General features: G+C 37.1%; 1 protein-coding gene across 1 annotated transcript in view; it reads left to right on the top strand.

Annotated features, from left to right (window-relative positions):
• Positions 1–359: 359 nt before the first annotated feature.
• Positions 360–13,061, top strand: part of exoc2 (exocyst complex component 2) — a 51,789-nt gene continuing 39,087 nt past the window's right edge. The window contains exons 1-2 of the mRNA XM_008406707.1: positions 360–434; positions 10,256–10,413. Of these exons, the coding sequence (XP_008404929.1) occupies positions 10,296–10,413 (118 nt within the window). The 5' untranslated portion in view covers positions 360–434; positions 10,256–10,295. The remainder of the gene's footprint in view (positions 435–10,255; positions 10,414–13,061) is intronic.

Raw genomic sequence — 13,061 nt, 5'->3', positions numbered from 1 at the left:
TAAGATTACCTAAAATAGTTTAGTTTAACTATTAGAATGTGTATTTGAGGCAAACAACAAATTTAAAAAAGGCTTTCAAAATTAATGTGACATTAATTTTGAATTTATTTATTGCAGTGTTTTAAATTTGATGTACAAAAAATTCTTAGTCAGCATATGGCAATAAAACACATCCGTTTCATACCGATTGCAGACTGTGTAATAAAAATTTATTATCTGCTCACTTTCTTAATCACAGATAAAGTGAATAATAAAGTGAATAAATATAGATGATTTTAGTAAATTTTGCTTTATGTTGATTTAATTGATTCGTCCAAATATATAAAAAGAATTCATAATGGTCAAACTTTTCCACGTGTTTTATTTTGAAGGTTCTGCCCGGAAGTTGTTACAGAAAACAGGAAGCAGTCGCTGCAGACAAGCCTCTTTGAACTGTGAGTTCCTATTTCTCTGCAATATTTTGTCCTTCTTTTTTATAATGTGGTGATAATGATTATATCACGCAATTTAGAGGACTATAAACTTTAGTAGGATTTCAGCCAAGGCGAATGACAGTACTTGACTCTCTTCTTTGACATGGATTTGACTCACTAGCTTCGTCTAGCGGATGTTAGCTTAAGCTAACGTTAGCTCTCAAATTAATCAACAAAGCGGCTGTTTTTGATGTTTTTTATTTAAAATCACCCATGAATAATCTTGATATCCTAAATTGAGCTGACTATAACATAGCAGTGTTTGTAAGTAATTTAGTTGAAGTGGTTTAACTGTCCTTTCGCTAAAAGTTTATGACAGGAGCGTTAGCCATGCCAAACTCTGTTAAAATTTTATAAAATTTTAATGTCCTGGGGCCGTTTATTTTTTACAGAATATATCGATTGCTTCTCACGTTCTGTGGACGATCCAGGGTAAATTCGGCGGGGTGCTTGCTAAGTCATTGCCAAAAGATTTGCCTTAAAAAAACCGTTTGCTTACAAATATTTAGGCATTTCTAGATGACTGCTACATGGCTGGGCAGATTACAACTCAGCTGACAATCCATAACAGATAAGCGTCTCACTGAAGTTATCTCATCTGGATTTACTAACACTTGTTTTAGGTGAAACGGTATCCTAACAGTTTAATTATCTATAAATTAAGCTTTTTGTATTTTACTGTTTATCATAAATGATGAATTTATAGTTTTGGTAACCATTAAAAGGTAAAATAACCTTACATCCATATTTTTGGGGAATGTGAAAAGAGTATCTGGACAAACCAATTTATTAAGTCTCTTTAGTGTCAATTGTGCATGATAAGATAAAACCATTAAACGTTAATTTAATTTCAAGTCAGTTTTCTGCGGTACAGTGATTGTTAAAGATTCTTTCATGCTGAATTTTAAAAGTTCTCCCAGCAACTGATTATTTTGGTCATTGATAAATCTGTCTAGTAGATGTCCTACTACACAGGACTTTTCATATACATACTGTATCATAATTTAATCTTTCGTATTTATATAAGCAGTTTTTACATTGCATGGCTTAATCATGCTTATTAAAATGGAACTTGTAAAAATGTTTACTTTTTGCTACAGAAAAAAACTTAGTTTATTGACCATTTTAGAAGTGGTGTAGCAATGCCCTCTTTCGAAAACAGCTATGTTTCTTCTGTGATCTTGCTTCTATTAACTTTTTCAATTAAGAGTCTCTGTTATTGTATAAAGTCTTGTCTCTTTTTTCAGGTTCATTAGTGTTTTCAGTCTCAACACGTTTTGCGCTTCTTTAATCCCTTTTTGTGTTCCTTAGTCAAATATTGCTGTAGCATAGGTTCTTTAAGTAGGTTTGTCCAGGGAAAACAGTACTTCAGCATGTGTGTTTGCTCAACAGATTGATTGGACTTGAGAGTGAAAGAGAGCAGGTGATTGACAAGTTCACAGCAAGCTGGGGCTGTGTCCTACAAATGTCTGTGATTTGTGTTTATATCCATGCTAGCAGGGCCACACTTAGAGCACTTTGTCTCACCTTCTCCTCCACTTCTCCTAAGTCAGAGGGAAGAAGGAGGGGAGGGAGGGAAACACAGGGGCAAGGCTACACTGATCCATTTCCTGTCCCCTCCTGGGGCTCTAATTGAAAAATTTGGGTGGCCCTGCTTGTTTGTTTTGGTGGAATGTGGTGGGCTGTATTTTCTGAGGCTTTCCTCAGTGACGCTGCTCCGCTGAGGCGGGGGTGAATTGAGTGACGGGGGTCAGGCCAAGCCCTATTTATGAACCAAGCTCACCCTAACCCTTTATCCCCCCTGCACTCTTTGCGGTGTGCCCCACCTGGTAGCCCAGCTAAAAGCCTTACCAGCCACTGGTCTTCACTCTGTGGTTCCTGTGATATAGTGAACCTTGAATTTACAGACAGAGAAACAGAAGACTGAAACTTATTCACAACTTAAAAATAAGTTCATATAGTTATTGAAGCATCACAATTTCACGCAAAGAAATGTACTTCCTTGTATTTATTTGTGCTTTAAATTGCCAATGCTGTGGTTATTGACATCCCTGGTTTTAATTGCATCCATTTTCTCCAGCAGGATAACAACACATCCCACAGAATTTCTGTAGGATGTCTTTCAAGATTCTGTCATATGGTTTGTGTCATTAATCTTAAGACATCCAATAAGAATCCCATCAGATTTTCATTTACAATGTCTTGTTGTTTTAAAGAGCTCCTGATGCCATGCGTTCAAACAATATTTCTAGAATGCTTGTGAGAGAAACAGACTCTGAGCATCACAGACCCTCTACTCTATTTCACAATGTCCATCAGGTGTTTTTTCACATTCAACCTGCTTTAAACAAGTCTCATCTAAAATTACTGAACTGTTCACATTTGTTTAATCTCTTCAAGTATCGCATTCAGTAAAAGTCCAAGTAGAGTTTATCAAACTACACATGTTTAAGTTTGTAGTAGTAGATATATTAAAACTTTTTCTGGCAAACAACCAGCTGGCATGTTGCTTTAATTTAACAACTATTATGGAGACTTGGTGACTCCAAGATGCCTCTCTTTGCTGCACTTTTGTTACATCTCTAGAAGTTATGCTACGCCCCTTACCTTCTCACTGCACATGGTGGGAAGATAAACTGGTCCTTCTCCAGTGTTTTGTCACAGTTCCAAGTCACTAACTGATTTCTTGATGAAAGTGTTTTAATCCACCAACTCATTTCTTAGTTTTAATCCTTTCTCTTATTGCTCTGACTGTAGATATGGGGAAGTTTAGGTTAATTGTTTTCATTTGTTAACTTAAGATCAACAAAGTAACCATATCTTGCATGTCTCATTTGAAGGGCATGTTCTTATGTGTGATGTTACCCTTTTGAAGCGTGGCTCTAAAAACCCAGGGAAAAAGGAATTCAGAAGTTAAAAAAAGAGAAAGTTTTGCAGTTGCAGGCCTATTCTTCATTGTCTTCATTATCCAGTTGTACTTTCATTGAGCAAATTATCTAAAATTTAAAGGTAGGATTTAAAAAAAATTTTCAATAGGAGATTAATTCACATTTTCTTCTCATTTGCTTAGTAGTCAAATAATTTTTGAGACAGTTGCACAAGCAAAGTAAGAAACAAATGTATTTTTGATACTTTTATTCAATATACACTTAATTCAGTTTATCTGGAACACCAGTTTGTGACAAAATTTATTCCAGAAAAGCAGGAAAAGATAATTTTATTAAGAATAAATTATTTGAGTAATATTCAAGCATTCTTTGAAAAAATACGTCTAAATGAGTTAGAGCCCTATCAATAAGAGAAAGTAATAAACCCGTCAATTTAAACATTCCTTCTTTTGTTATATTTTATATGTTGTTGTGAAGTACAGATTTTTGCTGTAACATATTGAATTTCTGCTCCATAATTAATTACATCACTTCTGTTTTGACTCTGAATGTTTCTCACGCTTATATAGATATATTTTTTTTTACATAAACCAGCCGGGGTAGAAACGTTCCAGCCCGGCTCACCAAGGTTCAGATTGCTCCACTGAGCCTCGTCACCAGGCAGAGCCGCCTGTCTCCAGCCTCCTAATCCTCTGAAAACATTTTCTTACAGTTGCAGGCCTATTCTTCATATTTCTGTTTATTGTTTCAAGATTTTTTTTATCTGGGAAATTGGCGACTTCACTTCATTAAGCCTAACTCAGTGAAGCGCTGGAGACCGACAAACAAACAAACAGATAGCCCCAAACATAACAGAGCCTGTGGGTAAATATGATGCTGGTAGGACAGGGAGCCAGAGGCAAACATCTGATCAGTTTGTCTTCATGAAGAGTCTCCATGAACTTTCAGACTGGCTGCTCTGCGGAGGAGATGCTGAGTCATTGTAGAAACGGTCAGCAGTCACTGGACAAGTTTCCAAACAGACTGTGCACAGTCCGTTTTAATGGAGCCCCATTTATATGGAATCTGATACAGTTCACACATATTATGGTCAATTTCTGGCTATCTGCTACATTAGGCTGTCCACATCTTAGAGCGAACAGAAAAGTAGATTGTTTAGGGTCGGCCCAGTCATCCTAGGCTGGGAGATGTTTGGTTGGCTCTGTGCATTCAGAGGAGTCGAAGGGATCTTTGATGGAATCTAGTGTTTATATAATGATGGGGAGCAAAATGGTGCGTGTGTGTGTGTGTGTGTGTGTGTGTATGGTGCTTAGAGGGGGATGGATTGAGGGTGATGAGCTGTTTTAAATGGGTCCCTTTGTGCCCGCTGAACCCATCACACACTCGCTTACACTCACACTCCAGCACAAATTTATGCCAATCATTGCCATATGCGAGTCACCTTTTAGCTCCAAGGGCTAAATGATCCAAAATTTGAACGCCTTATTCATGACTTTGTCGCAGGGCACTGGGTCGTGTGTGTTGCGATTATAGGGGGTCAACTAGTTTAGATAAATTTGTTTATTTGTGTGTTTACAGTTTTTCATGTTTTGATGTTAGAATAATTGAAATCAGTGTCATTTAAATAAATCCTGAAGACATTATCTGATGCTTCACTTACTACAATATTACACTATTCTTTTAGTTGTTGCTAAGAGTTAGTATGACCAGAGGAAAATATGAAGCCGTTAGAATTGCATTGAGAGTCTAATAGAAGAAAAATCCGTCTTATTGTTGCCAGGTTTAACTAAATCTATAATTTAATCCATGCAAGACTTTTATTTATCCGTAATGATTGTTTATGCACATGTTTCTCCATCTAAAAATAATTGAAATGGCAGTAAAAATGCTAAGCCCAACTAAATATATCATCTTAATGCTTTAGTAGCATTTGTATTTTTAATGCAGTGAATGTAGCACATCCTTCACGTTCAAGAACTAAAAGGAGATACACTAATTTTGTCTAATTTTATCATGCATCTCGTGGGAAGCAACAGTTTCCGATAATCAAGACAATCTGAGATAATCAAGATGGTTTATTATTCAGAACTTACATGTGGGTGTGAGAGTAAAAGAAGCAAACAGATGTCAAAACTGGATTCTTCATTTGCCATTTGCTCTTTTTATCAAATACTCTTCTGATCCTCCCTGCAAAGCATTACGCTTCGTAGCGCTTCTATGAAGAGAAGGTTGTATGGGCTGGAACTACAAGATTCAGGCTTTTGGTGGTCTTATTTTGTTTGTTTTTTGCAGAGTGACCTGCTGATTCTCATTATCGTTCTAAGGTCTGTAACACATATAAACTTATTCATTTTTACATGACTTTAGTTCCAATGTTTAGCTCAAGAAACACTAACCTTAACAGAAACCACTGGCACTTTGATAGAAATTGTCATTTTGAATTTAATACAAAATAAAGAATGCAAGATTTTTTTTCTTGAAGTTGAAGGAAACACATATTCCTCGTTTTTGTTTGCTTTTTACTTAAGGTGAAACAGAGTACTAAGAAACGTGTGGGTTGTTTAGGCATTTGCAAACTGAAAGAAGTGCCAGTTTTCCGTTTTGATCCATTTAACAGAAACAAAAAAGTTTGACTTTTCCAGTTTTTGATCATTAGTTAAAAGCCAATCAACAAAAATCTATTTCTATCTTTGGCTGAATGGTCATTACATCATAAAAAAAAACAACATTAAAAAAGATCCAGCAAAAATCTAGTAATTGGCTAATAAGTTGATCTGTCTTTTAGATGTGGATGCACTCTTTACAGGTCTGGATTGGTTATAAGTTATTTAAATAAAAATTTAGTGAACCTTTCTTTTTTTTTTGTAATTATGAATTGTTTCAGTCACATTCTTTAAAGCACACTGTGATTCAACAACCTGAGTTGTTACTGATATTTTTTAAGATTGTGTAAAAAAAAAAAAAAAAAATTGCTCTCAATCCTTTAGTAAAGGAAATCATCAAAAGAATAGTTTTCTTTACAAATGATAAGTAGATGAACTTATCTTCAATATTTCAACCCATAACTTAAGTTTGGCATTGAATTAATATACTAATAAAAAAAAAATCAGTTGATTAAATTAGTAATTTCTTATAGTTCAGTCGAATCTTTTTTCTTATTTTTCATCTAGATGTTAAAAAATTTAATGTTGACCTAACCTCAACAAAAATTATCTGCTTTTTCCATCCTAGATGTAAGTTAAAAAGATATTACTCCTCTACTCAACAATATGAACAATGTCTATTTAAACAACACTCTGCATAGTTTTCTCTAACAGCTGCTGTATAATTGGAGGCAACTCTGGTGTTGGTGACCTTCAAAGGAAAGTAAAGAGTGATACATGGGAGAGTGGCAGCATCATGATTCTGAGGGATTCCTGCTGTAGAAAGGAAGCTAAAAACAATCTATGATTAAATTTAGCCAACGAAAAAAGTCGGGGCTTGACACATGTTAGAACAAAGTGGTTTATCATCTTCTAATGCCCCCTAGAGGCTCGTCATTTTATCCCTTTTTAGGTAGATGCTGCCCCCTTAAACGGTTCCAGTTGGGGATTCTTTTCCTTTTCATGTTGCTCAACGGCAAGAAAAAAGAGTTTGCAGTTAAGCGTCTGTTTGAATAAAGTTACAATTTCTCTGACCTTGTTAGCAGGGTATTTGTGGTGATGCATGACATGAGGAGTCCCGTTACTAGTGACTCGGTTCCTTGTGCGAGCGTGCGTGATGTTCCACACGTGTGTGTGTGTGTGCGTGTGTGTGTGTGTGTGTGGGGGGGGGGGTGTGTGCGTGTGTGTGTGCGTGCTGGATGTTACAGAGAAGGGTCTGGGCAGTGTTCCCGTGTCCATGAGCAGCCCCCAGAGTAAAGTAAACACAGCGGCTCTTTTCTCATCCCAGCCGTCAGCAGGCTCTCCCCAGGCCCGCGCCGGAGACCACACACCCAGACCACACACACGCACACATCTACAGACATTCATGCACACACATGCACTGCCCAGAACTCTCTTCAGATTCTTCCTCACGCTCGCATACGCACAGACCACACAACATCAGCCCAGGCCCCTCGCACGCAAACCTCGCTGAGCTGTCATTTTGCTCAGCGTATGTCTGCGTGCGTGTGTGCGTGTGGGTGTGGGTGTGTGCGTGTGCGTGCGGGTGTGTTCACGTGTACTATATAGGACAGAAATACTCCTGGAAGTAGAATCTGAGTTATTATACAAAAAAAAAAAGGGTTGTGGTCTCATCCCCCCCACCCTCTCTCCTCGCCACTCCCGCTCCAAACATGTGGGATTGATGAAGGATATACCAGGCTCTTGTTTTAGGCCTGTTGACCTCTTATCTTCATCATGTCAGATTCAGAGCCCCTCCATTTCCTCTTAACAAGCGCAGGGCAGCAGCAACAGCGCGAGGTAAATCCCTCTGGAGGTTTGTCTTTAGCTTTGGGATGTTGGTGCGGCCCGGCAGGGAAGGAGCTGTTCCAGAACATTCCTCGGACAGGTTCCTATTCTGCTCAATTTTTGGGTCACTACAGTCTTGCTTACTTTCATGCGTCTCTGTTTCTGATTGGCTTCTTTTGTTTTTCAATATTGTTCTTTGAAATGAAAGTGCCTTAGAAGTCGCAGTTTGCTCTATTTTTTAATCCTCTCGGCCACATCTGCATAATTTGATACCTTTTTTAATAAACTATGTGCTTGTTTGTTTTTGTTTTTTTTCCTAGTTAAAGTAAATATAACATTTCTTAATTTTTGTTTAACATCTTAAATGTATTCAAATATATTTTAATTGCAACATCTTACAAACATTGTTATACACCTTCTGTACAGGTTATAAGTCATTTAGGGGAATTTCTTGACACAGATGTCTAGATATGGTCTATAAACATAAGCTGGTTCTGGGAGATGAGACAGATTCTCACTTTGTAAACAGTTGTGATGAATGACAGCTTGACGTATGTTGTGTTAGACTCCTTAAGGATACATCTAAGTATTATGAGTCTGTGTTGTGTTTTTTCAGCATTAATCAAATACATTTTATTTAAATGCACCAATTTAGATCTTGAGAAGTATTTCATTTTTTCTTTTGAAGAAATTTCATAATATAACATTAAACAGAAATGTGTCTAGCTTTCTGCTTAAGTTTGGCACTTCCACTAGATGCTGGTCAAGGATAATAGCTGCCACTTCATGTCACCATTCAGTCCAAATTTGTTTTGAAATTAGAAAATAGGAAAAATCTGTCGTATTTGCCTACATTTTTCTATCTTTTAAAAGCGGGTGTTTAGGATATGGTGATGAATTTAAAACCTATTTTAACTAATAGTTAGAAGTTTTGCTTCTCTTTTCTCTGGTTATTGATAAGCACAGAACTAAAATTGGGACTATGGATATCGTCCTTTTTTCCAGTGTTGCTGGAATGTTGCTCCTTTAAATTTAGACAAATTTCGTAGAACATTTCAAATCTACATATCTGAGTTGTTTGGAGCTCCTTATGGATCAGTTCAGGCCTCTCACATATAGCCACATTAGTTTTGGACTGTGAGATTTCCTATTTCTTGCGTATTCTTAATTTTTGAATCAGTGCATAGAGTTACCACCATGGACAAGCTAAGGGTCCGGTCCGTGTGAACTCCTGCATTATTTGAGGTGAACGTGTTCTGGCTGCAAAGCGAAAGGACGGAAGCCCATCTCGGGTTGCTTCACGAAGCTGAGCTTGGTCAGAGACCTGGCAGTAATTTATTAGCAAACATCTGCTCAGCTGAAATGCTTCCTTTCATATTTTTGTTTTATTTGAAACCCTTCTCTCTCCTCAACATGAACTGATTTGCATGGTTGCTCCTTCTTTGGTACCAGAATGTGTACAGTATTGTGTGGGCTTATGAGGAATGATTGGGCAGACCAGGTTTATTTATCCTGCGCTGTGAGGTTTACATTCTTCCAATCCTCTCTGCTCTCTGTCTGTTTCGTTCTTGGCCGCTTTCTCTGTGTTTGCTAATATCTGAGAGATAACTTTTGCAATGCATACATTGTTTGGAGACGGAAATTAACTTTGAGCCAAATTCTGATCATATTTTGGGAAAAAGGTCCAAATATCTGGCATGAGTACTAGGTAAAAATCCTTGTTGAATTTATAAAATGGTTTGTGTTATTACAGATATAATACATTGTATTGTAATAGTATTAACCTTCTATGATTCCTTATTCGAGTTTTTACACAACATGTAAAAAATGAAAAAGAAATGAGAATAGTATAATTTATAAAAGCCTTATTAATTATTCCATTTCCTAACAGATAAAACCCATTTGTCTTAAGTATTTTTCCATTGGTTTTATGTTTAAATGATGTCCTTTATCTTATATTACAACATTAAATTTTGGGTTGATTCCATTTTTCATTTACCTTTTTTTTGTTGCTGACAGATAACCACAAATAAACCATTACTTGTTCAAACATTTTAAAAAGGCCTCCAAACTTATTTAGATTAGAGTTTGAAACTGAATCAGTTTTTAAAGTTTGTCCAGATTAGATGCCAGTAAAGGATAAAAAATGTCAGATTGTTCCCAATTACTAACAAACTAAAAGATGTGACAAATTGTAAGAAATCTGAATTTAGTGCAGGGTAGTCCAGTGTAAATTTGAACACACATTTTTATGTTAATGCAACTTTTCAATGGACATTTGGGAATATATTTGTTGATCTAATGTTTGTATAGCAGCAAAGTATGCAACAATTTCAATTAATTTTGTTGTCGAGTTCTTTTCTCTAACTTAAATGGACCAACAGGACATTCTGTAATGTTCTGCGAGGAGGCTGCATTTCGGATGCCACCCAATTTTTTACCATTGTATGTTGTGCTTGTCCAGTTGCTGATTGGTCCAGAGCTGCACTGCGACTCAGGTCAAAATGTCACCAGCACGGCCGCCACCACTAGTCACGGGCATCTCACCAAAGGAGGGACCAGCATGGACCAAAGTGACCATTCGTGGAGAGAACCTGGGCACAGGCCCAGCTGATCTCATTGGTAAGACCTTTAAAACTAACTGCACATCTCAGTGCCAGCAAAGTCATAGTTTGTATTTTTGTTTATTTTTTTCTATATATATTTACTTTTCATGGGAGTTGACTTTTGGAATGTGGAGTTTAATGGCCGTTCAGATGTTTTGTCTTATTGTCTCTTGCATGTTATTTAAATTAAGTAAATATTTGTTCTTAAAGGTCTTTAAATTCGAGTGTGTGGAGCAGACAGGTTAAAGATATTCAGTCTTGCAGCAAATGCAGTGTTCTGTCATATCCAGTCAAGAACATATAGAGACAAGTTGGCATATAGAGATAAAAAGTTACTAATAATTTGAAACCTGCAAAAATAAGTGATCTGAGTTTGTCAGATCACTTATCTGACAAACTCAGAGAATTACAGAGTAATTCTCTGTAACACAAGTCAACAGAGAATTCTGAAAATATTTAACTTTAAAGTATAAAAAGAAAAAACAACTTTTCTACCTCATTACCAAATTAACCATTAAAAACAACTTTAAAACTCTAAACTGCTAAAATTCAAATTACCACTGTTAATATTAATTATACTAGCCAAAATATATTTTGCATTCATCACATTTTTGAATCAGTGGTGCTAAAGATCCTTAAATGTGTTTTACTTTGACACAAACATTTCTCGCAGGTAGCTTGTCTTTGCTAGCATATAAACACATTTCTTTATAATGTTGATTGGCTTTACCAGCATTTAGATCAATGAGGAAGTCCAATGATCATAGCTAAGAAGAACTGTAGACTTATAAAGTTTAGGAAACGTGTTGTTCAAAAAATATCAGTTCAAATGACATAAGTACACATTTTCCAAACTGTCACCCACAGTTTGAAAGGAAGTTTGTCAGGATTTTCAGAAATAACCCAGGAACCACCAGGTCTTAAGCTTTTCATGAACTGGAAACTGCTGGAACACCATAAGAAGCCAGTTTTATTCCACCATGGACTGAGGGAGTGTCATCCACAATAAAACCTGTCCAAAATCGACACATTAAAGCTTGACAGAGATTTGTAGCTGCACATGTGGACAAGCCAAATACTTTATAATATCAAGATGTCGATTAAATTATTTGGCCACAATGAGAAGACATATTGGACAAGTCAAGGATAAGCTCTTAGTCCTAAAACCAGACTGTTAAATGGTGGTGGCAGCATGTGCTTCTTTTAGAGGTACTGGGTCCACTGCACAAAGTGGATGAAGAAATGAAAGATGGTTACCATCAGATGTTGTATCTTCACCTCACAACATCAACCGGAATGGTGAAACGTGGACTCAATGTTTCAGCTGATCCCAAACCTACCTGCAGGCAACTGGAATGACCCTGAAGTAAACCCTGAACTCAATCTTATTGAAACTTGCACTTGAAAGTCGAACCAACCAGCTTAAATGGACTTTGCGAATTCTGCCATTAAGTCAAATATCCAGTCAGAATTGCACCTTAAGCTTAGTGATGGTTACAAATAGTGCATTGTCAAAGTGTGACCTCCTTGGAGACATTAGGTAAATATTATTGAGGGTGTATGTATAATTTAACCCCTGTGTGGATTAGAGAAAATCCACAATAAAATCAAAACTAAATTTGCTTGTTTCTAAACCACTTTTTTTTTTTTTTTTTCACCTTTTAATTCCCCTTTTCCCCCCAAAAAAAACCAACTCAAATAATTATGGTCCATCTGCTCACGGGTACTGGATGTATATCCTTTATGTTTAAAGAAAACAATCGTGTAAACACTCAAGACCAGAATTCACATTTTAACATATTATAAGACTTTTTCCTATTTATGATCATAGAAAAACAGAGTTGTCATTTGGCTTAAAAGAAAACAAAGTCAAATGACTTTTTTTGTAAGCCAAATTTGAGCTTGAAACATCTTGCTCTCATTAGATGATTTTAACATCACACTTTGTCTTTGCCAATATTTTCCGTCATATTTGCCAGTTCCTGTAAAAACTCTGATGGCAGTTCAGAGGACCCGCAAACCGCTCTTCATCAGGCTGCCAGCTCCCTGGCCAGCAATACAAGTCTATTCCTGACCATCCATGTCCCTGGGGCCTTGACTAGGACAATTAGATATGCACAAATGTGTGTGAGTGCTTATGTATCCAAACAAAGTGGCCTATGGAGAACAGAGGCAGGAAATGGGGCTCTAATGGGCAAATTATTTACGGTTTTATGGGCTATTTGTTGATCGCCTCTCGCTGGGTGACACACACGCCAAGCGCTACCAGATCTCCTCTGCTGAAAATGCCCAAGTTCTCCCTGCCTCACGAAGGCTTTGTGAGGTTCTAAGAAGAGGCTGACAGATGTCGGGGCAGAGTGCACATTGTGCCAGTAATGAGCCACTTAGCACTGAGGAGTCACTCACATTAAGTTTAAGCAGTTGAGTGAGTTGGAGGAAGATCAAGGCCACCCACGCCAGCTGTGACCCCGGCTTGAGCTTCGACCTCTGGTGACAGTTTGACTAAACTTGCTGATAGATGACAGCGCTGTCTGAGCAAGCCCTTCTACACTGCTCCATATTTGTATTCCTGTGTGTGTGTGTGTGTGTGTGTGTGTGTGCTTGCATTGCAAATGTTTATTTGTTCCCCCTGTGTGTGTGTGTCTGTATCTTTCACCCATTTCA

The sequence above is a fragment of the Poecilia reticulata genome, linkage group LG4, assembly GCF_000633615.1.
Source record: "Poecilia reticulata strain Guanapo linkage group LG4, Guppy_female_1.0+MT, whole genome shotgun sequence".
Lineage (NCBI taxonomy): Eukaryota > Metazoa > Chordata > Actinopteri > Cyprinodontiformes > Poeciliidae > Poecilia > Poecilia reticulata.
Note: the sequence above shows the minus strand (reverse complement) of the source record. Positions and strands in the feature narration are given on the sequence as shown.